Source organism: Sorghum bicolor, chromosome 2 (genome assembly GCF_000003195.3).
Source record: "Sorghum bicolor cultivar BTx623 chromosome 2, Sorghum_bicolor_NCBIv3, whole genome shotgun sequence".
Classification (NCBI taxonomy): domain Eukaryota; kingdom Viridiplantae; phylum Streptophyta; class Magnoliopsida; order Poales; family Poaceae; genus Sorghum; species Sorghum bicolor.
The window spans coordinates 75,066,899-75,079,918 of record NC_012871.2 but is presented as its reverse complement, the minus strand read 5'-3'; the positions used below and the strand labels follow the sequence as shown (position 1 = coordinate 75,079,918).

Below are 13,020 nucleotides of genomic sequence, written 5' to 3'. Positions count from 1 at the left end.
ATAAAATAAAATTAAAAAAATCTTCTTGCCAAAAGATGCTCCTAAAAATACATGACAAAACTCAAAAAGCAACAGAAAAAACAACTATAGAAATAAAAAAAAGTTGGAAAAGAGCGCCAGTAAAATCAAATCGGAAAGGGAGAATTCTCGAAGCCGAACCGGGACTCTGGCATCCCACTCCGGCGCCACATGCCTCCTGTTCCTGTCTCCCTCGCCGCCGCCGCCGCCACCACCACGAAGTCTGGACCCGCTTCCACCCCTCCAGCATCCGGCGGCGCTGCCGCTTCTGGTGCTAGACGCAACGGAGCTTCCTTCTAAGCGCCGGTGGCGGGTGGGCGGGAGGGTCAGCGATGCCGCCGGCCCGTAAGAAGCGCGGGGCGGCGGCCGCCGCCGCCGCAGCTGCTGCGGCGGCGCAGTGGAAGGTGGGCGACCTCGTGCTCGCTAAGATGAAAGGCTTCCCGGCGTGGCCGGCCATGGTGAGTAGTACTGGCCACTTGTTCTCTCTGATCCGGCTCCCCCGGCACTAGTTTAGGCATCACGCAGTTTGGGGATTCTAGCTATAGTTGGAGAGCTTGCCTAGGGTTCGTCGTTTGACGAGAGCAGTCTTTTTTTTACGGTGTCACCACGGTAATCCCTACTAAAAGTTGAGGTTTCTATGGCTGCTCATTTGATTTGGCAGACCTTTACTATTATGCTCTAGTTTTTGTGCTGCCTTTCGTGAGGCTTGGCATGTTCAAGGGTTTCTCGTTATATGAGATCAGTGGTGACCAACTTGCCATGAATCTGTTCTGACCAGTTTGCAAGTTCCCACTAGTTCCATCCATGCCCTAAATATGATTTCTCACTGCAATGTCATATTGTTTCTCAAATATTGATTGCCTTGATAAGTGAGTGATAACTGTAATTGAGATCTCTTCCTTCTGCTAATCGGGGTTGTAGAGTTTAATCGGCTGGTATATGGGAGCTTGTTTACCTTTGATATTGATGAAGATGTGCTAGATAAAAATACGTTTGTTGGAGCAAATGTTGGTTCCCCATGCCATAAGTTTGTGACCAAGGGTTATATTCTATGTTTCAACTAAATCCTGATCCTTTAGGCCAATCAGAGGTGCTAAATGTTTGCTTGTTAGTTGTTAGTGCCAACGTGTTGGTTTCAGTGGTTTCTGGACTGTTTAGGTCGGGTACTTGGATGCAACATGGTGATTTTCTGGTTGTGGAAGAACTGTGCCAGCTTTTGGGGAACCAACTGTTGTCTCTCAGGCTATTGATTGGTTCCATTCACTATGATTCTCTTTAGAATCCCTGTCCCATTGTTGTCTTTCCTCACCTATTAATCTCTATGGAAGATGGCATATGTGCAATTAGCTTGGGCATATGGAACTGTGAAGTTTCAAATGGTTGTTTGATACTTGGCTACTTAGGTTCGTTATTTCTGATGCTTGCATACTGTTTTATATTCCTCGGCAGTTCGGTCCTCTAAGGATTATATATTGTACTTGAACTGGTGAAGGTTTAGAAGCAGCCATTGATCTTTTCATTAATGGAAATACAATATCCTTTAAAGAGGATCTGTCAATCCTTATACTCTCTCCGCGTTTGAAGGTGGGCCAACCTTGCACCACTCTCACTTGGTTTATGCTGAAGTTTTTCAGAGCATGATTTAACGCCCTGGTGATTTTGGCTCTTAAGGTTGGTGGGCACCATGAATTTGGTTGATATAATTCTTGTTTGCTTTCTCATGAGTCGTGAGTGTGGGATTTGGAAATTTTATGATAACTACCAATTGAAGTACTTTCTTGTTTGTTTGTTTTTTTCATTTTCTATAGCAGTTCATCAAATACTCAGTCCACATCAACATTTATAGATCTCAAGACATAGTTGAGGTATAGGTGATAAGGGTAAGTTCCTTTCGGATGAGTTTTAACCTGTGGTATTTAAGGGCAGCATAAGTAGGTTCAGTTACTAACCGATTAATATTCTGAGCATTGAGGGGCAGGGATCTTAATGCTGCTGCTTCGTTTATTTTTGTTTCGGAAATTTTGTAAACGATGAGGAAATGAGCTCTATCAATAGTGAAATGATACATATAGATCTCTAAGTTCAGCACATGTCTCTAGAATTTATGCAGTTTGTTCCACACTTAAATTGTGGTGTCTGCTGTGAACACGGATTTCTCTAGATATTTTCTTCTCTGTCATATACTCGTTTCTCAGTTTCTTGCAGTTATATTTTTATGGCTTTATTACTTCTATGTGTTATGTAGCATTACGTTAGTGTTAATACGCACAGTTCTAAAAAAAGGTGTTAATATGCATAGGATAACATTCTCGATCATCGTGAACTTTGATACTAACCTAGTCTTAGATTTGCTAATGAGATTTTCATGGTCATAAGTGACTGACAATTACTTTCTTTTCTCACGCTCTTCATATACGGTGTTCTCCAGCCATCCAAATTCGCGACCACATTTGGTTTTGCGTTGCGACCGTGACCAACCATGGAATACCCCCCTCCTCGTCCACACACACACACGCAAGTACCTAGTCAATTAACTCCACGTTGTAGGAGGCACGATGTTGTTGGTGGAATGGGATTCATTAAAACTGCACTGCCCACGAGCACTAGCATGCAGGAGAACTAGGAGTGGCACAGTGAAGATAGAAATTCACTAGCGACCCACCCGAAGAGCCAAGCATGTCCACCCGAGACAAACACAGTTAGGCGCTGATCAAGGATGGACAGAGAGAGTATTTGTTTGCCTCTGCCGGCAAAGGTTTCTTTTAATAATGTCTCTATTCTCTCAGAAGTTCTTTGGTGCTATTTCAGGAAACCATTTTGTTTTTCATCTGTATGCCATGTTTATAAGTCTTACCTCACATAACCATGCCTTTAAGCTGAGATTTCCAGGGCAAAGCTGCCTCGAATAATCTACTCTATTCATGCACTCGTAGCTTTTTTTTTCTACTCTTGGAGATGCGTGTGGTTGTAGAGTTGAAACTGAAAATATCCATGTCGAGGATCTCAGTCCCTGAATTCCCATACTGTTACAGATAACTGAACCAGAGCAATGGGACCTTCCTGCAGCTAAAAAGAAGTCTATTGTAGCTAAAAAGAAGTTGCTGGTCTACTTTTATGGAACTAAAGAGATGTGAGTATCACTTTGAATTTAAGATCTTCCTTTTCGATTGATACTCTCTATATGTTCCTTTTCATCCCATGTACATTGTTTTCTTGGACCAGATAGCTCTTTTCTTAAGATGTATATTATTCAGAAGTAATTTGATTGTTGGCGCTGTCGTCACATGAAATTGGTAGGATCCTAGTAAACTACAAACTTTTAGGATTTATTTATTTATAGCTTTACATGATGGTAGGATCCTAGTAAATTAGTTTAATCTTTTCTAAGATTTAATTTGGATTTCCTTATTAGTTGAGATAAGGAACATATAATATCATTACAGACTTTTAGGATTTATTTATTTTCAGCCTTACATGTCAGTAGGATCCTAGTTTTATTTGGATTTCTGAGAAAAAAAATCCTAATGTGATCTTTCAAACTGACACATTTTGCTAAATGTTTGTACAACTTTACAAATTTAAGAATGCATATAAAAAGGACTACATGATGATCACATTCCAAGTTAGTATCCCAGCTGATGATTGTTTATGAAAGGACAAAGGAGATATAGATGACAAAAGTGGACAACAGTCTGTGAAGAGGTTCTCAGACAAAATTATTCATGCAATGTAATGTTAGTACACTCAACACTAGTTTCGTAAATGGGGAATTAAGTATCTATCTGGTTCGCCATGCTAGATGGATACCGTATTGAATGGCTTTAGTTCGTCCAGTTTTTGTGGAGTGCCATTTGTAGTGTGATGGTGTTGGCATGGTTTCATTTCATACCATGAATCAAGATGGTTTTTATTTAGAGTATCTTATTTCCTGGCAACTCTAAGAATCTAGAAGAATTACTTCATGTTCTGATAAATTCAGAACCAGTGAAAGATATGTGCTTTTAGTTTTAGGAAACTTGTATTAATTAATTATGATTTATGAAGCTTAATTCTGTGATCTCTTTTCTTACTTAACGTCCAGTTCTATACTAGCATCAGTAACAGTTTCTGACATTGAAGTGGGTTAGCTTAAAGACATTGGTAACTTGCAGGAGTTCTACCTCATGGCAGCTATTAGACTTGGATATATTACGTAATTCATTAAATCCCTATCCCACAATATGCAGTGCTTTTTCTGACATTAATCTTTTCGATTATATTGTAGTGCTTTGTGCAACTATGCTGACCTTGAGGCATTCACCGAAGAGAAGAAAAAATCTCTACTTGCTAAGCGATATGGGAAAGGAGCAGATTTTGTCCGAGCAGTCAAGGAAATAGTTGAGATTTATGATTCTTTAAAGGAAGACAAGAAAGACATTAATAATGATAATAATAAGAGTGGCTTTACTGAAAATAATCTGAAGATAGATGCCAAGAATCATGTCAATGACATCAGCAGTTTGGATACAGAAGGTCCTGATGATGGTTGTGATCCAGGCAATGACAAGAAAATGGAGGATTGTCCCTCCTCTTGCATGGATTACAGCATGGTAGGTACTCCTCGTTCTATTATCAACACAATGGAGGGTGAGCATTGTGTTGTGGATTCTGCAGATGGCGACCCTATTGAAAAGTCAACTATCCTTCATGAGAGTAAGCATTCTCCTTTGCATGCTAGTTCATGCTCAAAGAAAATACAAAAAGATTCACAGAAACAAAATTCTTGCACACATGGTAATTTTGCATCATCGTGGAGATCAAGAAGTTCATTAGGCACTGAATTAAGAACAATTCAGGATTCTGGTGGTCTGATGAATGGTACTAATCTGCCTTCTGTTGATTTAATTCCTGGTGACAAGCAAGAAGATTCTGCTCACCGTAAGTGCATTGAGGATGATAAACTAAGCCCGTGTTCTGTTTCTGGTACAAAGGAAGCAGTCTTCTCACATCCAAGTCAAGGAACCTGCAGTCAACTTGCGGCCTCTGGGGCCAGTAATGATGATGAAGGCCCATGTATTGTCATAGATAGTGTACAATGCACTTTTAGTAATGAAGTTTCTAAACCTGGAGTCAGGGATAAAGAAGTCAAACTGAATGGAACGGTTGATCTTCCCATGACCACCACCCGAACTTTTAAAAGAAAAAGAAGGGCAAACACTTGTCGTGCTAATAATCCTGTCAGTAGTGAGCTAAAAAATATGGATAGGGCATTGCAGCCTAGGTCAAATGGAGATCTTGTATATTCTCCAAATTTAAGAAATGAAATTAACAGATCACATGGAGATGAGCACTTGCCCTTGGTCAAAAGGGCAAGAGTCCGAATGGAAAGGTCTCCACTGGAGAATGCCACGGTTGATGAACCTGGTCATTCTTCTGACAAAACAGAGCCAGCTAAACTTGATCCATGTATTAAGCATGCAACGTCTGCAATATTTGGGAAGGATCAATCAGCTGATGATGTACCTCCTGGCATAGATGCTTCACCCAAAACAAATTACTCTGACCTGCCAGGAGTTCAGAATTCTTGTATGGATAACAGTGAAGAGCAACCAATGGTTATGACATTGGATGTAGAAGCTGCTTTACCTCCATCAAAACGCCTTCATCGTCTCTTAGAAGCTATGTCTGTTAATGCATCTGAGACTGTGAGTACTTTGCCTGAAGTTACAAAGTCAAAGGAGGTTACCCTGGAAGGCTGCACCGCTTCAACAGAGAGGTCCCCTCCTAAAAACTCTGCAGATGCACTTGTTGAAAGTCCCAAATCTGCAATGGCTAAAAGCCCCACTGTATCTTTGACTGTGCTTTCTTTAGATGCCCCAACTGGCCAAAAGCATATCACAGAAGCTGTCATGTTGAACAAGGATGCCCTCCCTCCTGTTTCTTTGGATTTGAGAACTGATGTCAGTGACAGTGTACCAAAGGACAAAGTTTCTGAAGAAACCTGCGTAGATAGTGAAAATTTGAGAACTGATGTCAGTGACAGTGTACTAAAGGACAAAGTTTCTGAAGAAACCTGCATAGACAGTGAAAATGTACCTGATTTGGTTGTACATACTGGGATTGATAGCAATGACTGTGTAAAAGGTATAGCCTGTTCCATGAAATTGGAAGAGCCTGGCTTTGCTTCTAAGTTTGATCGACTACCTTCGTGTAATGCAAGTGGAAATAAGCCTACGGAATCCATCGAAGGCTCGACTAATGGTTTTGGCAAAACTATAGATGTATCTTCTGAGCCAATTAGCCGAGCAAATGCTACTGTCTCGTATACTAGCGGCAGCTGTGATCCTGTGCTGCATATCGGCACTGTTTTAGATAAATCAGTAGTTAGTGTGCGTGACAGAACAAGTGCCTCTTCTTTGGTTTCTAAAGTTCCATGTATTCATTCCGACACAAGCACCGGAGCATTTGAAATGTAAGTCTTCTATTTAATGTGAAAAAACAAACCTTCAATTTGTTGTGTAGGCATGTTTGTCTACTGGCATTACATGTTCTTGCATTAATTGATTTACTGCAAATTTTAGGAGCCATGTGCTTGTAACTTACTAAGTTCTTCACTTCTCAAGTCTTATGGTCATAGTCATGTTGACATGGTTAATAATAGTTTCGATGTTTAATCTTGTAGGCATAGTTCTTCAGTTATTGCACTGGAAGACCTTGACCACAGAATAAACCTAAAGGATAAGAGCTTATTTTCAGATTCAATGCCTACAGAAGAACTAGTTGCTGATGGACATGCTCATATATTCTCTCAATCAAATTCATTCATAGACAGTTCTCTAGATTCAAAATTTGCTTCGGAACCTTTGGTGAATATACCTTCACTCAAAGAAGGATCAAGTAGCTGGTGTTCACCTTCAAATCATTCGATAAGGTCTGCTTCAGATAGGATTCATACTGAACAAGATAGTGGTGAGATTCCTTTTGATAATCTGCAACAGGAAGGCTTGTTAGCAGGTTGTAATGAAGCCCATTCATCACGGAGGGCGTTTGAAGCTTGTGTTGGTACACTAACACGAACAAAAGAAAGTATATCTCGTGCAACACGCCTTGCATTGGACTGTGCTAAGCATGGCATTGCTGGGGAGGTTAGGCCTTGCACACTCTTCACCTTAATTTTAGAGGCATGCTGTTTCACTGAGGTTTATCGTAGATTAATTTCTCATGATTTTATTATTACCGTTAACTTGCTTATATTTGTACATCTGGTAGCTTGATAAGGTTAAGTTATTCATCTGAAGCCCCCGATTGTGATGATATCAACTCATGCCTAGTTTCCCATTCACAGATTAACTTTCATGCCAAAAGCTGATTTTGTTCGTCATAGGAATATGGTCACCATAGCTGTTTTGTTCACCATAGTTTCCTGTATTTCAACTCGTGGCCTTTGTATATATGACAGCATGCTATTTACATGCTAGAAATTAGTGGGTACGTTATGTTAACCACTATGGCACAATCTTCACTAGATTAAAAAATTTCAGTTTTCTGTTTGAACACAGTAACAGCTTTTGCTGCATTCAATGTTAAAAAGTATACCTTTTTATAGCCATTGGACCAATCAATCAGTTTTTAGTTATGTGATGCAGATGTGACTTGATTCTGTTCTTTTTTTAACAAAAATAATCTAGGTAATGGATATTATTATTGAACACCTGGAAAAGGAAAGTAATTTATATAAAAGGGTTGATCTGTTCTTCCTTGTTGATTCCATAATCAGATACTGTCGCAATCAGAAAGGTATGTGCATAATGTTTTTAAGTTTGTTTCATGGGAATGGGCAGATTTAAATCTACTACCATGAATCATGTAGGTGGACCTGGTAGTGCCTATCCTTCTCTCATCCAAGCAGTCTTGCCACGAATTATATATGCTTCTGCACCACCTGGAAATTCTGCTTGGGAGAATCGGAGGCAGTGTCTTAAGGCGAGTGATTTCAGTACCTGATTAAAGAATATGATAAGTTTAACACCCTTTCACATATCTTTCACACACTTTGTTTCTTGGTGGTTAGGTTTTGAGGCTCTGGCTTGAGAGAAAAACCCTTTCAGAATACATCATTCGCCACCATATTAAAGAGCTTGAGGCTCTTAATGATGCGTCATTTGGAAGCTCTCACCGTCCTTCTGGTACAGAGAGAGCTCTGAATGACCCGTTGCGGGATGATGAGGCATTTTTTGTTGATGAATATGGAAGGTAGGCCTCTACTTTTTGAATAAGAACCCATTTCTAAGGTTAAAATGAGTGTACAGCTGAGGCTTGTTTATGCTGTTTATTGGTATTGCACACAAAATATTCTGCATATTTATCATTTTGAGTTGGTTTTGGTAATCTTACATAATTTGCAAAAGGGGAAAAAGAACGTTAGTACACGAGTTTGGTGCTGATAGCATATCATCATCCTAGCGCTGTTTTCCTTCGATCCAGATTGGCATTATTTGAACTGTTTGCTATACAATTTCAGTGCTTGTATGTTTGGAACCTGTCAGATACAGCAAATGAGTGAAAGTATTATCAATACTAGAAAATCTTTCAAGAAATGTTGAAAAAGTTTAAAGGACATAAATAATTGTCATGCCTCATGATGAACACTTCAAGGTTATCTGAATGACTGCTGACTAGTGTTGTTGCTTATATGACTAACAATATGAAATGTCAAATTTTCAAACAAAAGTTTGGATCTGTATTTAAGCGTGGTCTCACTTAGCATATGTAACAAACTGCATTTATGCATGCTGAACTGCTGTACCATCGTTTTGTACTAAAAACTATCTGTTCACCTCCACGTTCATATGATTGATTATTCTTCACAGCAACGCTGGTCTTGATCTTCAAAATTTAATTTGCACGAAATTACTTGAAGATGAGGATGGAAGGTCCTCTGAGGAGAGGAGCTTTGAAGGTCTTACTCCTGAACATGAAGTTACTGGTGCTAATGAACAAGAGGCATGTCAATTGCATGTGACAAAGCATCAACTTCTATTGGAAGAAGTGGACGGTGAACTTGAGATGGAGGATGTAGCCCCATCCTCTGGAGCTGAAGCCAGTACTGTATGTCAAGAAGATCTGACTAATAACGATACTTCTATAGGAACTGCTCAGCATCTCAGTTCCGTTCCACCACTACCTGATGACAAAGCTCCATCCCCTCCCCCATTGCCATCATCACCACCACCATTACCACGTCCACCATATCTTGTCTCTCAAGATTCTCAGGTGCAAGGCGCATTGCCTGTGGCAGCCAATTGTGTTGCGCAACATCCAGGAGCCAACTATGTATGTAGCTCTTATTTTGTTTCTGCAGGAAAACTGCTCTGAAATTTGATTTGTGGCGAGTATAGTTACTCCATGGTGTTCTTTGCAGAATGTTGAAGGACAACATCCTTATTCTGCTGCAAACAATCGAGGCAACGTGGATGCATGTATAGCTTCTTCGCAGCCTCCAGTACCATACAATTCTGGATATGCAGGGCATACTAATCAGATATATCAACCGCCGCCGCCACCGCCGCCACCACCACAGCCTATTGCAACATTCCCTTCTGGTCCTCATGGCAGCTTATGTGGGCCCTCAGTGCCACATCATGGAAATAACTATCACCATCCACCACCAGCACCACTGCCGAATAGTGGATACCATTTGCAGCCACCACCACACCCACCAGGTCCGAATCAGTTCCCATGTCCACCTGAACCAGAGCAGAGAGCACAGCCTTGGAATTGCGGCCCTCCGGCCCATTCCTATCCTGAGAGATATCAGTATGGTGGACATGATAGAGGACACCATGGATATGATAGAAGACCTTACTTTGATGATAGAGGACATCACTTTGATGATAGGGGGCGTCGCTTTGATGGTGGAGGGCATTACTTCGATGATGGAATGCATCACTTCGATGATAGATGGCGCCACTTTCATGATAGGGGGCAAATGCACCATGAAGTTATGGATGGTGGAAGGTTTCCCTCATTCTTTCCACCAGGTATCCCCCCCCCCCCCCCCCCCCCCCCCCCCCCGCCTCTTTCTGCCAACATTTAGGTTTTGCATCCAAGTGGTGCCATTTATTTATGAACAGTTTTTCATGAATTAAACTTTTATGTTTAGCCAGTTTTGTTCTTATCAGTATCCAGTTGATCCTATTCCTTTTCAATCAACTCAATGGACCCCACATGTCATGTTATTTATCACTCATTGCACTATCTTCTACAACCATTCAGGCCCCCCATGTCCAGATCACTTTGAAGCGCCGCCACCCAACCAATTTCACTGCGGACGACCATTAGATCCTCCACCAGGTCCATGTTCTGGGTGGCCTATGCCTCATAGGAGATCCAAGTACCCTCCTGATTCCAGACACTCAATGGAACCTCCAGTCTCCAATGGAGGAGGTATTCTATTTCTTTTTTCCTTCTGATGGCAGTCCTCTAGGCTCTATCATTATTTTCCATCATCACAAACTCAGAATGTTTTAATAGTCATTTTTTTTGTTTTGTTCTTTGTGCACTTGATGCTGAATGCTAGTCTCTGTTGTGAAATCAGGTTGGAGGACGCATGGAAGACGTGATTATGATAGATACCATTGATGACTGACTGGTATTAGAAATTTTATGTTGGAACTACTGTGCTTACACGTTAGCCCCATTACAAATTTAACTTCTGAGATGCATGATTTACTTGGGATAAGATACTCGTGAAGTGTGGAATAAGAGCATTCCCCACTAAGTTTCCTACATACTATTTCTGTTTTGCATTATTTCAGAATGATATTGGACTCCGCGACTAAACTCTGATCATGGCTGATTGGTAGTGCTTGGTTGGGCCTGGTGGTGTTGTGGCAATGGTTATGGTACACATTTCCTCCTTTATAAACAAACTTGGTACCTGTTGTCTTTTTGTTTATTGATCTGACACATGTTTTTTCTGCTTATTTTTTCTAGGTTTTCCTTGTCATTGGTGAATTGTGAAGCATTCGTCAATGTCCATTCACTGATGTCCTTAGTGTTAAGTCTCTTGAAAATAAGAGACGCAACCCACCCACTGTACATATGTAGCTGTAGCAGTGTTCTGCAAATGCAGAAACGGGAGCCAGGCCAGTCGTCTGAAGGGTGTGAGCCATGTTGTTAACCTTAGCATTCCACCATCTTGTCGACATCGCTGTGTATTTCTTTCAACACTGTTGCATCGAACAGTCATTTTTTTATGACAATTTAGTTTGTAGTTTGACAGTGGAGCACACGGCCAAAATTCAAATGTTTATTTTTGGGGTACCTGTAGACTTTATTGGGCATCTTTTGATGACGTAAATATGGCTCAATATATTCTTCGGGCGAATGCAGGCGAGTCGCCGCACACTGCGAGGCAGTTTGGCTCTTCTGAGGTGTGGGTTTGGGAATGTACTCAAATTCGATATAGAGAGGAAACCATAGTGGGATATTTTGGCGGTATAAACTTGTCTCGTTCAGATTTATCTCGATGCTTGGTTTCGTTCCTCAACTATAGTATTATATATGTATTAAACTGGTCATTTAAATCTTTTTTGGCCTTCCTTTTTGGTACAATCTAGCGAGTGCTTGTACTTCAAGATGGAAGATGAAGATGGCAACGGGTCTTTGAAACTCAATGGATTTTTACTTTATTAGGGCGTTTCAATAGGTTTTTACTCTATTAGGGTAAGGGTATAGGTCAATTTCTCTATTCATGGATTTATTAATGGACAAGAATCTAGACCTAACGGGTTTGTGGGCATAGGTCTGGAGATGCAGTACCTAAACCCGTAAACTCATGAGTTATGGGCATCGATCTGGGCACCAAATTAAACCTGTCATGAGTCATGGTTTTTTAACGGGCAGATTTTATGTTCATAGGTATAGGTTTGGACTAACAAAACTCAGCAAGTTTATACCCATTGCCATCTCTACTTGTACTTGCGTTGGCATGCCACTTTGGCGTGCAAGACAAGCATATGCACGCATCCTGTGTGCTGAGTCATCATATACGAGGCCATGGCCGTGGTTCAGCTCCGACTTTGTCGCACATGGCCATCTGAAAACTAATAACTATGTGTACTCATACAGAAATAGAGATATCTCATTTGACGTGCATTTTAATATCTCATTTTTTTATTTACATTGTCATATAATACGAGATCAACATCTAGAATTACTAAAAAATCCAAAATGTATTATTAGGCCTTGTTTAGTTCCCAAAAATTTCAAAATTTCCCGTCACATCGAATCTTGCGACAAATACATAAAGTATTAAATTTAAACGAAAACAAAAATTAGCTACATAGTTTAACTGTAATTTGTGAGACAAATCTTTTGAGTCTAGTTAGTATATGATTGGACAATATTTGTCAAATAAAAACAGAAGTGCTACGGTACCCAAAATCAAAAAAATTTGCCAACCAAACAAGGCCTTAGTCTTTCCTTTAGTCAAATTATCTTATTAGAGATGAATCAATGCTTTAATAGGATGCAAACTTACTCTTGGTATCGTGAATAGGTATTCTCATGCATATTTGTTTGATAAATATAATAATAGATACACCAATATATATATATATATATATATATATATATATATATATATATATATATATATATATATATATATACATCCTAAAAAGAGTGCAGCTATGGGTTTGTGTTAGTTTAAAACTTTTCCATGTTTGATTAGATTTACAGAAAATATTAATTATATTTACATCTTTAAATAAGTTCATATTTATTATCTATCTAAGGAAGTAAAGACTCGGTAAAAGAAAGGGCCTGTTTGGTAGAGCTAATTTTTTTATCAAACAGTTATTTCTAAAATATCTTTATGGGTGAAGATATTTTCTTCTTCTCTTATAAAGACATGAGTTAAGATAAAGCTGAAAAAAATTGTTTATTGTTTATCTTTCTCATCTATGCATGAAGTCATTAGTGAAGATATTTTACCAAACATTTTTTTAAAAAAAAACA

General features: G+C 39.7%; 1 protein-coding gene across 2 annotated transcripts; it reads left to right on the top strand.

Annotated features, from left to right (window-relative positions):
- Nucleotides 117-11,503, top strand: LOC8072226 (protein HUA2-LIKE 3). Of its 2 annotated transcripts, XM_021453165.1 has the most exons (13): nt 117-476; nt 3,051-3,148; nt 4,283-6,469; nt 6,680-7,142; nt 7,686-7,794; nt 7,868-7,980; nt 8,069-8,250; nt 8,868-9,330; nt 9,419-10,037; nt 10,273-10,443; nt 10,595-10,648; nt 10,815-10,901; nt 10,993-11,503. In XM_021453165.1, the coding sequence occupies exons 1-11, from the start codon at nt 351-353 to the stop codon at nt 10,636-10,638; spliced, it is 4,575 nt and encodes a 1,524-aa protein (XP_021308840.1). In that variant the 5' UTR covers nt 117-350; the 3' UTR covers nt 10,639-10,648; nt 10,815-10,901; nt 10,993-11,503. The 2 variants fall into 2 exon arrangements, with proteins under 2 accessions (XP_021308840.1, XP_021308839.1); XM_021453164.1 differs by having other exon boundaries at nt 10,595-10,901.

What these genes read in the sequence shown, in the direction of transcription:
- LOC8072226 (XM_021453165.1), top strand. Translation starts at nt 351, where the DNA reads ATGCCGCCGGCCCGTAAGAAGCGCGGGGCGGCGGCCGCCGCCGCCGCA. An exon ending in TTTTATGGAACTAAAGAGAT is followed by an intron (nt 3,149 to 4,282) that starts GTGAGTATCACT and finishes ATTATATTGTAG; the next exon opens with TGCTTTGTGCAACTATGCTG. An exon ending in TCCAGTCTCCAATGGAGGAG is followed by an intron (nt 10,444 to 10,594) that starts GTATTCTATTTC and finishes TTGTGAAATCAG; the next exon opens with GTTGGAGGACGCATGGAAGA.